Source organism: Simochromis diagramma, unplaced genomic scaffold (genome assembly GCF_900408965.1).
Source record: "Simochromis diagramma unplaced genomic scaffold, fSimDia1.1 OVJJ01000320.1, whole genome shotgun sequence".
Taxonomy (NCBI): Eukaryota; Metazoa; Chordata; class Actinopteri; order Cichliformes; family Cichlidae; genus Simochromis; species Simochromis diagramma.
In genome coordinates this window covers 12,711,898-12,725,245 of record NW_024386773.1, presented here as the reverse complement: position 1 = coordinate 12,725,245, position 13,348 = coordinate 12,711,898, and the positions used below count along the sequence as shown (strand labels likewise).

General features: G+C 41.0%; 1 protein-coding gene across 1 annotated transcript; it reads left to right on the top strand.

Annotated features, from left to right (window-relative positions):
- Positions 1-2,635: 2,635 nt before the first annotated feature.
- On the top strand, positions 2,636-12,177 carry si:dkey-222f2.1 (intermediate filament protein ON3). The gene is made up of 10 exons (XM_040009344.1): positions 2,636-3,442; positions 7,524-7,732; positions 7,856-7,916; positions 8,382-8,477; positions 8,995-9,159; positions 9,766-9,891; positions 9,975-10,118; positions 10,246-10,322; positions 11,415-11,461; positions 11,619-12,177. The coding sequence occupies exons 1-10, from the start codon at positions 2,942-2,944 to the stop codon at positions 11,735-11,737; spliced, it is 1,545 nt and encodes a 514-aa protein (XP_039865278.1). The 5' UTR covers positions 2,636-2,941; the 3' UTR covers positions 11,738-12,177.
- Positions 12,178-13,348: the final 1,171 nt, after the last annotated feature.

Here is a 13,348-nt window from a genome sequence, read left to right as displayed (position 1 = left end):
GCTGGTTCTGCCTCACTGCTTTGAAATCAGTTAAAATCTGTGCATTTGTGGAAACAGAGCTAGCATAAGCAAGTATCCAAGTAACCTTATGTAACTTCTGTGATCATGTTAACAAATTAGGTTTTTCTTACCAACCACTTTGGCCAAAATGTGTGACACAGAGGAGTTAGAGTGGCATATGAAAAGGTCAGCCGGTCGTCCTGTGCTTTCTTTTCTCTTTCTTCTCATCTCTCAGCTGCTCACAGCAAATGGTTGGCCCTCCCTGATCCAGGATCTGCTGCAGGTTTCTTCTTGTTAAAAGTGTTTTTCCTTCCCACTGTCACCAGGTGCTGACAGAAGATTGTTTCATTGTTTAGGTGTCTTTTCTTATAAAGGTTCAGGGCTTTTACGTTCTAATATCCTGTTTTTGTGATTTGGTACTACATAAAAAGTGAATGGAAATGAATTCCAGGCTCCACTATTTTCAGGTTAATATCTATGAGAAAACTTGGTTGACCGAACATACAAACTTTACCCAGTTTTTCTGCCAACTCACCACGTTAATTTTTTCATTGATATTTTAATTTCACTTTCAGATATTGACTACAAACGTTTTTTTTTCTTTGTGAATTTTAGGTGTTTTCTTCATGTGATATTTCTACTTTCACAAAAGGTTCAGTTCTAAAAATATCGATCCAGCACTCCTGTCTGTCTGCTAATAGTTTATACTTTGATGATAAGTACTGATGTAATAATGTTATAGAGGTCCTCAGCCAGGAAGGATCGCAGCAAAGTGAAGATGTTCATGCACGGTGCAGCAAGATGCATGAGGCTACCATCCTTTCTGCTTGTCTTTCTGTAAAAGTCACCACGTGTTGCTTATATTGAGCAGGTTTAGAAGACCACAGAACACAGCAATGTACTTCAGTGTTGCTCTATGTTCCAACCGATGACCTCTTTCTACGTCTGAAATGTGACTTGACAAACCACTGACACCACAGTTTGAACAGCCGAGTTAACGTTCCCACCAGTTATGAAACTAGAACAAACAGCTGTCTAAATTATTTTCAATAAATCTCATAATTGACCCAAATTATATAATTCATTTGGGTTTTTTTTGGTTTTTTTGGGTTTTTTTTTTTTTTTTTTTTTTTGTGTCCCGTTTGGATCTTTAGCCATCAGAATTGTTGTCTTAAGGCCAAGAAAGATGCCAAGCGGATTTATTTTACCAAGTGGATCATTATGGCCTTGCCATATTGGTCCATTTGATTGACCTTTATTATAATTATGAATTTATTTTATTTTCAGTTGCTACAAACGGGACAGACATGACTGGGGGATAGGACAGGGAGAAAGAATGAAAGAAAGAGAGGGAGAGAAAGAAAACCAAAGGGGAGAAGAGACGGTGAGAAACAAAAAAAACACCTGGGTCACCTGTATGGAGAAAAAAAAACAGAAGAGAAAGCAAACAACAAAGAGCAACATAATAAAAAAAAAAAAAAAACCGCACCATCACAATAAACTAGCTAGCAGTAGATATCAGTAGATACTAAATAATAAACGATATTGTGCAGCACGCAAGATAGACAGCGCACAATGTGCTTTGAGGCAGCAGCCAAGAAAGCTGTAGTCCGCGTCTGTGAATACCCGTGTGTACACCTGTGTGCATACCTGTGTGGATCAGCATGCTTGCATTCCAAAGGTTTCTCCATGTAACGATCTGCTAGAGGGTGTGGGGGGGCCACAGCCCCATCCACCAGGGCATGAAGCAGGTATGGAGGAGATCAAAACTCCAGACATCCAGAGGCCCCCAGAACACAAGAGACCAAGGAAGACCAACAGAGGGGCAGCCGCGCCACTGTCCCAGTAAGAGCTGAGGAGAGTCCCAGATGAGGGCTCACTCAGCAGCCGCGGAGCAGAAGCCAGGGGGAGTTGCAGTGACGCGCCCGTGAGCTCCGCCGGCAGCCAGCTGTGCCTGAGTGACCGAGCCCCAGGCCGAGAGGCCGGGGGCACCCCACCTCCGAAGTGGCCCGAGCGAGCCCCAGGTTCCAGGCCCCGATAAGCGGCCGCCAAGGAGTGAGCCGGTGTGTACCCGGACGCCCACCCCCAGACACAAAGAACCACCAACGCACCGACACCTGAGGGAGTCCGCCACTGGCAGGGGAAGTGGTGGTGGGTGGAGATAGGCCTCCAAACCTCGGAGGGCCTGAGATGTCCCCAGAGAGGTGGCGTCTGATACCCAACCTGACATATAGACACAGACATACAGGCACACACAAAACATTCATTCCCACCTCAGCTCTCATATGCACTCACTAACACCAACGCAACGTGGAGACAGAATAAAGAGACGCTACACACGATACACTCCCCAAGCGTACTCGAACCGGTCTAGGTACCCTTGCCCCTGGAGGGGGGAACTGCACCCAGACCCAGGTGGTGTTACCCTTTCCCTGCGAGTGGGAGAGGCAGGACCGCCCCGACTCGCAGCACGAGGGGGCCCCACACCCCAGACCGCAGTCGGACGGCCAACTCCTCCTCCTAGCCCCCCCGCTCCAGCATATATATAATTCATTTGAAGTAGTAAGTCAAAGAAGAAAACTACATTAGAGATCAACACTTTAACACGTACAACTGGCTTGCTGCATTAGCAATGTTTGGGCCACTGAAACTATAGAAACACCAACATGTTCTCAGGTCAGTTAACCTTCTCGAGGCAATGAAGTGAGAAAAAAAGGAGGAAAACTGACACAAAAACATGAAGATTGACCTTTTGTCTTCAGTGTGTCACATCAGCAAAAGGGGAAGTTCACAATTTGTCCAAAGTCTCGTCTCCTCTTTAGATTGTTAAAATGCTGTAGTTTTTTGGCCTTAAATTGTAAACACTGGATATATTACACCACAGCTCTGTTGTGTCCCTGCTTCTCTCCTCCTCTTCTGACTCCACCCTGGGGAGGTTTAAATGGTCATGAGACACCTGAGACACCTTACTGTGTTCAGACATCCTGCACTCACCTGTTTCACTTCTTTCTGCTTCTGTCGTCCATTTTCTGCTCAGTCCAATTCAAATTTTATCATCTCTCTCTGTCATCTCCAGCCAATCCAAACATTTATCAGCTGTTTTTCATCTAATCCTCCATCTCGCTTCATCATGAGTCTGAGTCGTACCAAGCGAATCAGCTCCAGTAACTCAGTTCGGAGCAGCAGCGGCTCCAGGAGGCTGAGTGGTTTCGGTCCAGTTCAGGGAGGTTTCAGTGGCATCTCCCTCAGCAGCAGCTCTCTGTATGCGGGCACCAACGGGCATCACCACGGCCTGGGGGCTCCGCTGGCATCCCTGTCCGTCAACAAGAGCCTGCTGGCTCCTCTCAACCTGGAGATCGATCCAAACCTGTCCATGAGCCGAGCCCACGAGAAGGAGCAGATCAAGAGCCTCAACAATCGCTTTGCAACCTTCATAGATAAGGTAAAGAGACCTCTGCTGAGGCTGGTTCGGAAATTATTACTAAGTATTTTGATCATTTATGAAGAAAATATACATTATAGTTTTCAAAGTTTTATCATTCCTCTTATCTAAACATCACACAGCTGTAAAGTATAAAAATGCATCTTTATGTTTAGATTACTTCAGAGTGGTACTACAGGGACTAAAAAGCTCGAGCAGCTTCAGCTGTAACTTCTTCAGTTTGAATGAAAAACTGACTCAATGTAAAAGGAAATTAAGCTAGTGTTTTATTACAATTTCAAACTAATTATCTACAGCAAGTTCAGTTTGCACTTGTTTTTCATGCAGCAGAGGAACATAACACTGTCCAGCTCAAAGAACTGTTATAAAGATATAAAGTGTTCAGCCAGGTTCCGCATTAGTTGCGTATATTTTACAATTTTACATTTCATTCAAGTTTTTAAATGACATTTATTTTTCATATTGTGTATTTGTGACTCATCCCTTTTCTCACCAATATTGTGCATTTATTTCCATTAATTTGTAGTATTAGAATTTTTTAAGCCTTTTCTTATTTATTGTGTTCAGTCTATGTCATAAATCGCTGTGCGGCAGGCAGGAGTTGGACCCAAAATGCAAGACTCACAGACTCAGGAGATGAACTCAAAAATCACAGCTTTATTTGCTGGTAGGACAAACTAAACTAAACTAAACTAAACTAAACTAAACTAAACTAAACTAAACTAAACTAAACTAAACTAAACTAAACTAGGAAACAACAAACTAAGCACTCACAGAGAGCCACAGGGAGATCCGCACAGTATGAGAGACAACACAACACTGGCTCAGAGAAACACAGGGTTTAAATACACTGGGGAGTAACGAGGAGAATGAGACACAGAAGGAGGGCACACCTGGGAGAAATCAGGACTGACGAGACAAGCAAAGCAGGACACATTCACATAAGACACGGACCTTCAAAGTAAAACAGGAAGGATCACACAGAGACGCGAACTTGACACAGTGGAGACAGCAACTAAGAAACACAGAGACATAAACCAGAGGACTCTAAGAACCGAAAGACACAGAGGGGAACTCAAACATGCAGACACAGACTTACACAGAACAGAGGGGACACAGAGAAACATGAAGGGCAAGGGATCGAAACTAGAAACCATAGAATAACTCACACAAGTACAATAATACAAACATCACAAAGAACTAAAAACGCTGGGTCAGGAGACCCAGGACCCTGACAGTCTAAAGTTCAGATCAGTCTCTTCTTCTTGCTGTTTGCTTTGTCTGAATTTACAGGAGAACATTTATAGGAGATGGTCAAACATTATTGGGCTGGCAGCAGTAATCACTTACACATTTTTTAAAAAATACATTTGTGGAAAAGCTGTTTTAAGGTTGCATCATCGTGGCTTTTGCAGCTATTTGTAAAATTCTTGTTTATGAACAATGCAGATGAACTTTGACATGCCCAGGATATCAAGATTGTGCATTTATGATTCTGTGGATTTATTAGACATGTTATGAAAAAGCTGCAGTCTTGTTGGCTAATTGAAGGTAGAAATAACATTATCGTGGGCAGCATATATAGGACCCTAAGTTTCTATTCTAAGTGTTATGAAAAAGCAAATAGGGGAGTAAATGTGAATGAGAAGATGCCTTGTTGAAGTTCCTGAAGGACACAGGCTGCACACATTTCCCACAGAAGGAGCAATCGGCCCTGTGATAACACTGGACATCGATACCCTACTTAGGGAACATCTCTGCTTTCTCACGGAGTAGGTAACACTTTCACAATAGAGGCTTTGTTGGCTTCTCGCATCAGCGGAGATTCACTTCAGGCGTACAGAAACAGAGAGCTGAGCTGGACGGAAGCCCGTTTGTCCAAATGTGCAAAATAAACCTCCTGTTTTTTTGAGCTATGTGAATGTTGACATAGTTTCCCAAAGACAATGTTTATCAGAAAGGTTGTTAAAGATCTTTGATATTCTCTGATGTCCTGTACCTCTATTACTTTTGTGCACATTTAAAGAAAATATGCAAATATTTTTGTGAAGATTCAATTAGTAAATAAAACATATTAATAATAAGAATTTTTATTCAGTTCAATGAAGACATCAATAACAATGACATCAATGACAAATCTAAGGTAATGATTTAATACCTCTTGAAGCAGCTAAAAGTGTGTAAATTGTAGCTAAAAAACTAACAGATCACCAAAACATCTTCATTTTAAATGCTTTTGGAGTTTATTTGATATTTTGTGTGTGCAGTTCTGCAGAGCTGTAAAATAAAACCAGACAGTCTATCCACCGAATAAGACAAAATATTGTGAATGTTCATAGAAAACATTTGGAAACACCGTCCATTCGTCTCTGTAAATGAGATGGCTTATGTGACTTCCCCCACACAAAGAGTCCTTGTCCTTAGAGACCTTCAGTTGCAGAAGCTCATGAGAGTCAACCTGGCTTTTAAAAAATGTCTAGCCCAGTTTTCCCCTCTTTGTTCATTTATCCGAGATTGGATTTCTGCTTAACCTGGGATTAAAATCTGGATGTTGTAAAATGACCCCCTTACTGATGATGACAATTACTAAAATGCAAAGTTGAGTGAATTGATAAATAAACTGACCTTGCAGTGACGACTATAATCCAATCCTACTTAGGAGGAACTGTTTAAATTAAACATTAGTGAGCTGCTTCTCTCATGCAGAGAAGTATTTAGTGAAATGCATCAGGAAGACAACGTCTCACTTGTTGTAAGACAATGACTCCAGTTAAAGCTGCATGTCAGTGAACATCAAAGTTGGAGTTAAACATCTGAGATTAAATGGTCATTTACTGCATGAATGTATGGCACTGGGATGCTGGATATTCAAGCTATCTGTCCCATTTCCGTCCCATTGAGTTCAATTTGTAACCTGATAGATCAGACTAGACACGGTATGGTTGTGTCTCAGAGGGAGGTTATTCTGTCATGAACAGAACACGGGCTTTGTGTTGGAAGGTATAATAGGCGCTGGATGTACCTGGCTGCAGGTAAGAAACACGAGCCGGGCAAGTACAGGGCCGGAATATATTCAGGTGTTGACACTGAGCTCGAGCTGGTTATCTGCTGGAGTTATGGCATTCCTCTGTGCCTTATTCTGGAGCTGCTGCTGATGATTGCAGTCTTTATTGGTTAAACAGATGGTTATTTTCTTAATAACAATAAGCAGTTAGTTGACAATCTAAAGAGATTCAATGTAGAAGCAGAAATTATTTAAGAAAAAAGCAAAAACTCTATTTATTAACTGAAAGCATTTTTTCTGAAGATTGTGGAGAAAAACAAGAATTAATTGTCAGCAAAAACAACAGTGTCGTAATACAGCAATGAGGCAATACATTACAAAAGAGCAATGAGCCATACAATCCACCTATGTGCTGTAATAGCCATTTTCCAAATGTTAAGAAACACTGGGGGTAATAGTGACTTTAAAAGAGTTTAAATTCAAAGATCAGTGCAGAGTTCTGCCATCTATGAAGAAAGGCGGCTTACGTATGAACATAGAAGTTGTAGCAGTTGTAGTTTGGCCACTGCACCAAAATTAACTGGACTAAAAGTTGGATTTTGGAAGAGAAGCCACCAATGTTTTCTGGACTGTTGGCTGCTGCCATGCTGTTTTGTTTTTTGTTCATTTGTTTGTTTGTTTATTTGTTGTTGTTGGGGGGGGGGGGCAGAAGTGACCCAAATTGGTCGAGAGGGTGGAGTGCTACTGGTCTATTTAACCAAAGGAATCAACGGCACAGACATATGGGTCCAGTTCAGAGACTGTAATTAGAGGATAGCTGGTGCCCGTCTTGGAGTAATGAAAGCTCCACTAATAAGATGCCCACTGGAAGACCTGACTGAATCGGCCCAAATGACATAATGACATAGCTCTAGACTTTCCAAGAGTTGTTATGTTGATAAACATCTTATAATAGAGTCACTTTTGTTTTCTAGCTGTTCCTTCGATCCTGATGATTAGAAACAAAAAGTGCATTATGACAAACCTTCACCGTGTCTTTGAAAATGCTAAATGATCTGTGTCTTCTTCCCTCACCAGGTACGGTATCTGGAACAGCAGAATAAGATGCTTGAGACAAAACTGGAGCTGCTGCAGGGTCAGGGGGTCAGCCGATCCAATGTGGAACCCCTGTTTGAGGCCTACATGGCAGGTCTGAGGCGCCAGATGGACCTGGTCAACAATGACAAAACGAAGCTGGATGGGGAGCTGAGAAACATGCAGGGTCTGGTAGAGGACTACAAGCACAAGTAAAAAATGACACTTTAGAGTTTTCAGCTCAGGTGTACGACCTGCATGGCTGAGAACCTACACAGACATACACAGGTGTATGTTTTATTGTAATAAAATACCCTGTTCTCTCCCTGTCACAGATATGAAGATGAAATTAACAAGAGAAACAACCTGGAGAACGACTTTGTTATCTTAAAAAAGGTTGGCATTTAGACACATCCGTTCATGTTCATTCATACAGGTGTGGCGAGTAATACAAGCCCCTCTATTGTCCTTCCTCATTGTCCAGATTTTCTCTCCTGTATTCTCACACGCAGAATCCATAAATAATTTAGCAACTTTCCTGTGCAGCTGTGCGAGCAGCATCTTGTGTCATTTCTTAGACATTACAGTAATCTCAGCAAAGATTTCTGACTTCATACTATAAGTTTCCCAATTTTTCTGGCTCCAACTTTGGGTCTCAAATTGCTCTTTAAAAGAAGTCAAAATACATTATTTTGGTGTCTGCACACATACCTTCAAAGTTTTCTTAATCTGAATAAACAAAATCCTGCTCATTGTTCTTCCTGATGACTCAAACAGGAGTATTTCCTCCAAGTGCAGGGGATTTTTGAACACAAAAATCTGTGTCTTCTAATCAGTTGTGTGTTTCCCTGTGTGTTTTAGGATGTAGATTCAGCCTATTTGGTCAAGGCTGATCTGGAGGATAAAGTCGGAGCTTTGACTGATGAAATAAACTTCCTGCGTAACGCGTATGAGGAGGTAAACAAAGGTCCTTATTCTTCGTGTAATCCTGGATTTCCACACTCTTCCTTTCTGGTTTCCAGTTGTTTCTCGGATAAAGCTACAATTTCCACTTTGTTCATTGTTCTGTTTTATATCATGACTCACTGGAGAGTCAACTTCAAAACACTGTCTGCCTTTGAAATGCTTTTTATGCCAACCTGCGGAAACATTTGTTGTTGTTGATGTTGTTGTCAACTGACTTCTCTAGAGATCTTCATAATAAATTAAATTAAATTAATAAAAATAAAACACACTAAATCACCAGAGAGATTTTCAAACCACTGAAGTATCACTGAAACAGGCCCAGACATGCAGTGTGTGTGTGTGTTAACATTGTGATTCCATATGCTGAGCTTATTAGCAACACGTAAAATATTTTTATCATCTTTTTTCCCATGGGGTGGCACAAGTGCAGGAAGATGCATGAGACAATAGTTGATCTTGCGGGTTTTTATACTGACTGCTTCTCTTTGATTTCCCTCAACTTGACCAGGAGCTGCGTGAGCTGCAGGCGAGCATTAAAGATACTTCAGTTGTGGTGCAGATGGACAACAGCCGCAGTCTGAACATGGAGCAGATCGTAGCTGAGGTCAAATCTCAATATGAGGAGATTGCAGCCCGCAGTCGAGAGGAAGCAGAGGCCTGGTACAAGAATAAGGTAAAGGAGAGAAAACAGGATGATCCCTGGACCAAAGGAGCGACGCTAACAACACAAGCGCTTTACAGTCACTTATTTAAGCGGTTGTCAGAGTTCCCCTGCATAAACATGTGTCCTGTCACGCTCCAGTTCTAGATTTTGAACTGTACAAGAGTAGCTTTTCCAGGACTCAAAGTAACTGTTTTAGCTCTTCTCCCTTTAAGACAACTTTCTCCTGACTGGCTGCCCCACACAAAGCTTCTGTGTCTGAGATGAAAACATCAGGAGCATTAGCTCACTGACATCCTGCAGAACCGATGGTTGAAAATAGTCTGAAACCATGTATCCAATTCAAGGTGGAAAGGCGGGGTACACCCAGAGAGGTCATCAGTCTATTGCGGGCTAACACAAAAAAGAGACAATTCACACCTGTGTCTTTGGACTGTGAGGTGATTCCACAGTACCTGGACAGAACCCACACACGCACAGGAAAAACAGGCAAACATCACACAGAAAGGTCCCAGGCATAATCTTCAGTGCTAACACTGCACGTCCACGATTCCCTCCTTTACATGAAATAATTTTCTTTTGCGGTCCTCGTACCATTCACAGCTATTCTATTTGCAGTTTGACCAAATGTCAGTCCAGGCCAGCCAGTTTGGGGACGAGCTTCGCATCGTGAAGGGAGACATCGCCGAGATCAACCGACTGATCAGCCGCCTGCAGAGCGAGATAGAAGCGGTCAAAGCACAGGTACACATGGAAGCAACATTAAACTCAGAAAAATGCACTTCAGGTCCCTCATGGATGATCTCTTGTTCCCTTCCTCTCTTCAGCGTGCCAGTCTGGAGAACCAGCTGGCTGAGGCGGAGGAGCGTGGAGAGCTTGCTGTGAAAGAAGCCAAAGCTCGGATCAGAGACCTGGAGGAAGCTCTGCAGAGATCCAAACAGGATATGGCTCGACAGCTCCGGGAGTATCAGGTGAGTCAGGAGAAGACATGGATGGAAAATATAAACTATAAGTAGAAACAAAGGATAGACAAGAAAACATAGAACATAAGTGAAATGAAATTATGTGAAGTGAAACTGATTCTGTCTTCACCTGCAGGACCTGATGAACTTGAAACTGGCTCTGGACATTGAGATCGCCACCTACAGGAAGCTGCTGGAAGGAGAGGAGGACAGGTGGTTATGGTTATTCCATTCAGACTCTACCACTGCAGAGAGTTCACCAGAATATACATCCTTCCAATCCAATAAGAATAAATTGCGAGGGGCTTATGTACAATGTTACTTGAATAATCTTATGTTTGCTGACTCTGACTATGTGTAAACTACTTCATAAACCATTTCTTTATTTATGCATACTCATGGATGGAGTATGCATGGATGTGTGTATCCTTGAGCCTGACTTTCACCATTATGACCATCATTAGGGTAATTTTAGTTCGATGCTTGATTTACTGGAATGAGATTGGCAGTGACATACTGGCACTGAGACTAAGAGTGATTAAATTAAAAATTGATATTATGGATACAAATATTCATACGATAATTTTGTAAATTAAACAGCTTCACAAAAATGTGACGTTGCTGTAGATGAGAGAATGAAGCAGGGAGCTAAATTCTTTTTGGATTTTTTATATACTCTGTTTTTGTTCCTGCACCCAAATTTCCCCTCAGAAAACCTCTGAATACAAAGAAAATGTTGCAATAAATAACATTTTTTAATTTGTCGGTGTGCCACAATAATAATAATGTAGTTTAAATATTAAATTAATAATTAGAAACAATGGAAACAGACAAGGATCTGATTCCAATGGAAAGGTTTTTGTATTGCTAACACCTACTTCCTGTTTGTCTTTATTGTGTGAATGCTGTAAGGTTCAGCTCTTTCTGCTAATGCCAGATAAACCTTTGTGGTGCTCATGACTTTTATACTTTTTGCTGATAAGCCATTTTGCAGCTCTTTGTTTCCCAGATGAAGCCGGAGATTTATCATGATTTATTCATCCACCCATTTTCTTCTGCGTATCTAATTCAAGGTCAACGGGGCTATCATACCCCACAGAGCGATAATAGAGACATCAGTGAGAACTACACCAGGATGAAATGAAACAGAATTTAGGTTAATGTTAGGGTAGAGTGCCCTCTACGGGTGGGAATCTGACACCACATGGTTACAGCCCAGGATGGAACAGAAGAGTTAAAGAGTCCACAAAAGTGAAATATAAATAACCTCTTTTTCTTTTCTTTGTTTCTTTTTTGCCTCTGCAGACTTGGACAACAGTCTATCCTCAACATCCAGCCCATCTCCAACTACAGTAAGTGTCAAACACTAAGGCAGTTTAGTGTATGAATATGAATGTTTTTATATGACTAAGCCCTTGATGCTCTGGACTGAGAGGTTACATTAATAAAGACAGAGAATTTGTATTTTATGAAATTCTGGCTGACACATCTTCCTGTATTTTTCTTCAGGTTTCTCTTCAAGTACTAAAAGCACTAATGGCTACCAAAGTGCCTCCAGCTCTCCTGCCCCGAAGCTGCTGATAAAGACAATTGAGACCAGAGATAACAGCAGATACAGCATTCACTGAGAGCACACTCACCGGTCCGCTGTGATTTCTAAAAGCTGTCTCTAAATGTGTGAGGGGCTCCACGGGACATTTCATTACTTTGCTTAGAATAATGGAAACACAAATGATGTAAATGACAAAACCGAGTGGGAGTAGTGCTGGGGTTTGTTGTTAGTTTCTAATACTGTTAAGGATTTAAATGTGTTTAGTTTAGTGTGCTGAGTAGTCTAGCTTTAATCATATGGGGTTTTGATAACCACTGTGGTAGAGTGCTGTGTTATTTACTGTCTAATATCTACTGAGATCATAAGGTCATACGACTATTGGAGTTTAGAGTTTAGGATAGCTGGTTATAAAGAGATTTTTTTGATGCTACTATAAAGAACATTAACTTTCTTTATCTACAGAAGTGGTTTAGTTTGAGGGGGCTAAGTTACTCTTTCGTTGCTTTTAAAAATAAAGTGATCATAAACAAAAATGTTCGTAGAGTTTTTATTCTTTCCTGTTTCTGAAACTTCTGTAAAAGCAAAAAAAATTCAAAGTATAACAAACGCCATGCTAATCATGCATCACATTTGATTTATTTATATTGATGTCTCTGTCGCGTTGCTACACACAGACTCAGCATTTCAGAGGACCCACAAAAATGTGCTATTTTTATACAGTCAGCCCCATCTTCCCCTTTTTCAATGTAATTAAGCATCACTGTTACAAAAGACCAAACAATATTACAGCATGAACATGCACTAGCAGTTAAAATGAATATACCCAGAGTTAACAATATACAGTATCTGAAAATACCAGAGCCCCTGCTGAGGTTAGAGGTTTGTCCCATGGCAAAGTAAAACAAACAACTACATACCTTTCAATCCATCCATCAAGCTTCATCCAGTTTAGGGTCGCTACTTCTAGCAGTTAAAAGTTTGATTCAAAGTAATAGAAGGAAGTTCTGCCACAATACGTATTTTAAACACGTCTGTAGACGTCACTATTTTATTACTACATTCAATTTAATATAAATGTTATCCAACACATTAAAAATGCATAGTTAGAATCACAAAAAAGCCACCCATAAGTCAAAATTTCCGGTTATTACAAGGGCTACGTTTTTGACTGTTTTACAATCTTTCCAATATTTTAAAATTGAGGATCGTTTCAGTCCTACATTAAACTTCCGGGGGCGTGGAATGGAACGCAACAACGTTTTCTATTTTCTATTCCGTATTTAATAGTTTTGCTCGTGTTCAATTAAATACCAATAATTAGTGATGGGTCCAGCAGCACTGACCCACCAGCGCATGTATCAAGCTCACAGAGCGAAGCCTGTATCGGTGCGTGTGTCGCTTTAAGAAAAAGTCACGTGATCAATACAGCTGCTGTATCGCTCATTGCCAACGCTCCAAACTGTGTTTAAAAGGTACCACATCTGCATCTGTCAACGGAATGAGTCGCCACCAAAAAAACAAAACAAAATTACTCTCGCAAAGAAACAGATAATACATATCTCTCCATAAAAAATGGAGCCCAAAAGAAAAAGAAAAGTTTCTGCTGTGTGGGATCATTTCGATCTTTTAACTGCAAATAAGGTAACTGTCTGTATTTGTTTCAGTGTAATCTATCAAAATAGGAAAA

Coding starts and splice junctions, on each gene's coding strand:
- si:dkey-222f2.1 (XM_040009344.1), top strand. CDS start 2,942: ATGGTCATGAGACACCTGAGACACCTTACTGTGTTCAGACATCCTGCA. Junction 3,443..7,523: donor TTGCAACCTTCATAGATAAG/GTAAAGAGACCT, acceptor TTCCCTCACCAG/GTACGGTATCTGGAACAGCA. Junction 9,892..9,974: donor TAGAAGCGGTCAAAGCACAG/GTACACATGGAA, acceptor TCCTCTCTTCAG/CGTGCCAGTCTGGAGAACCA.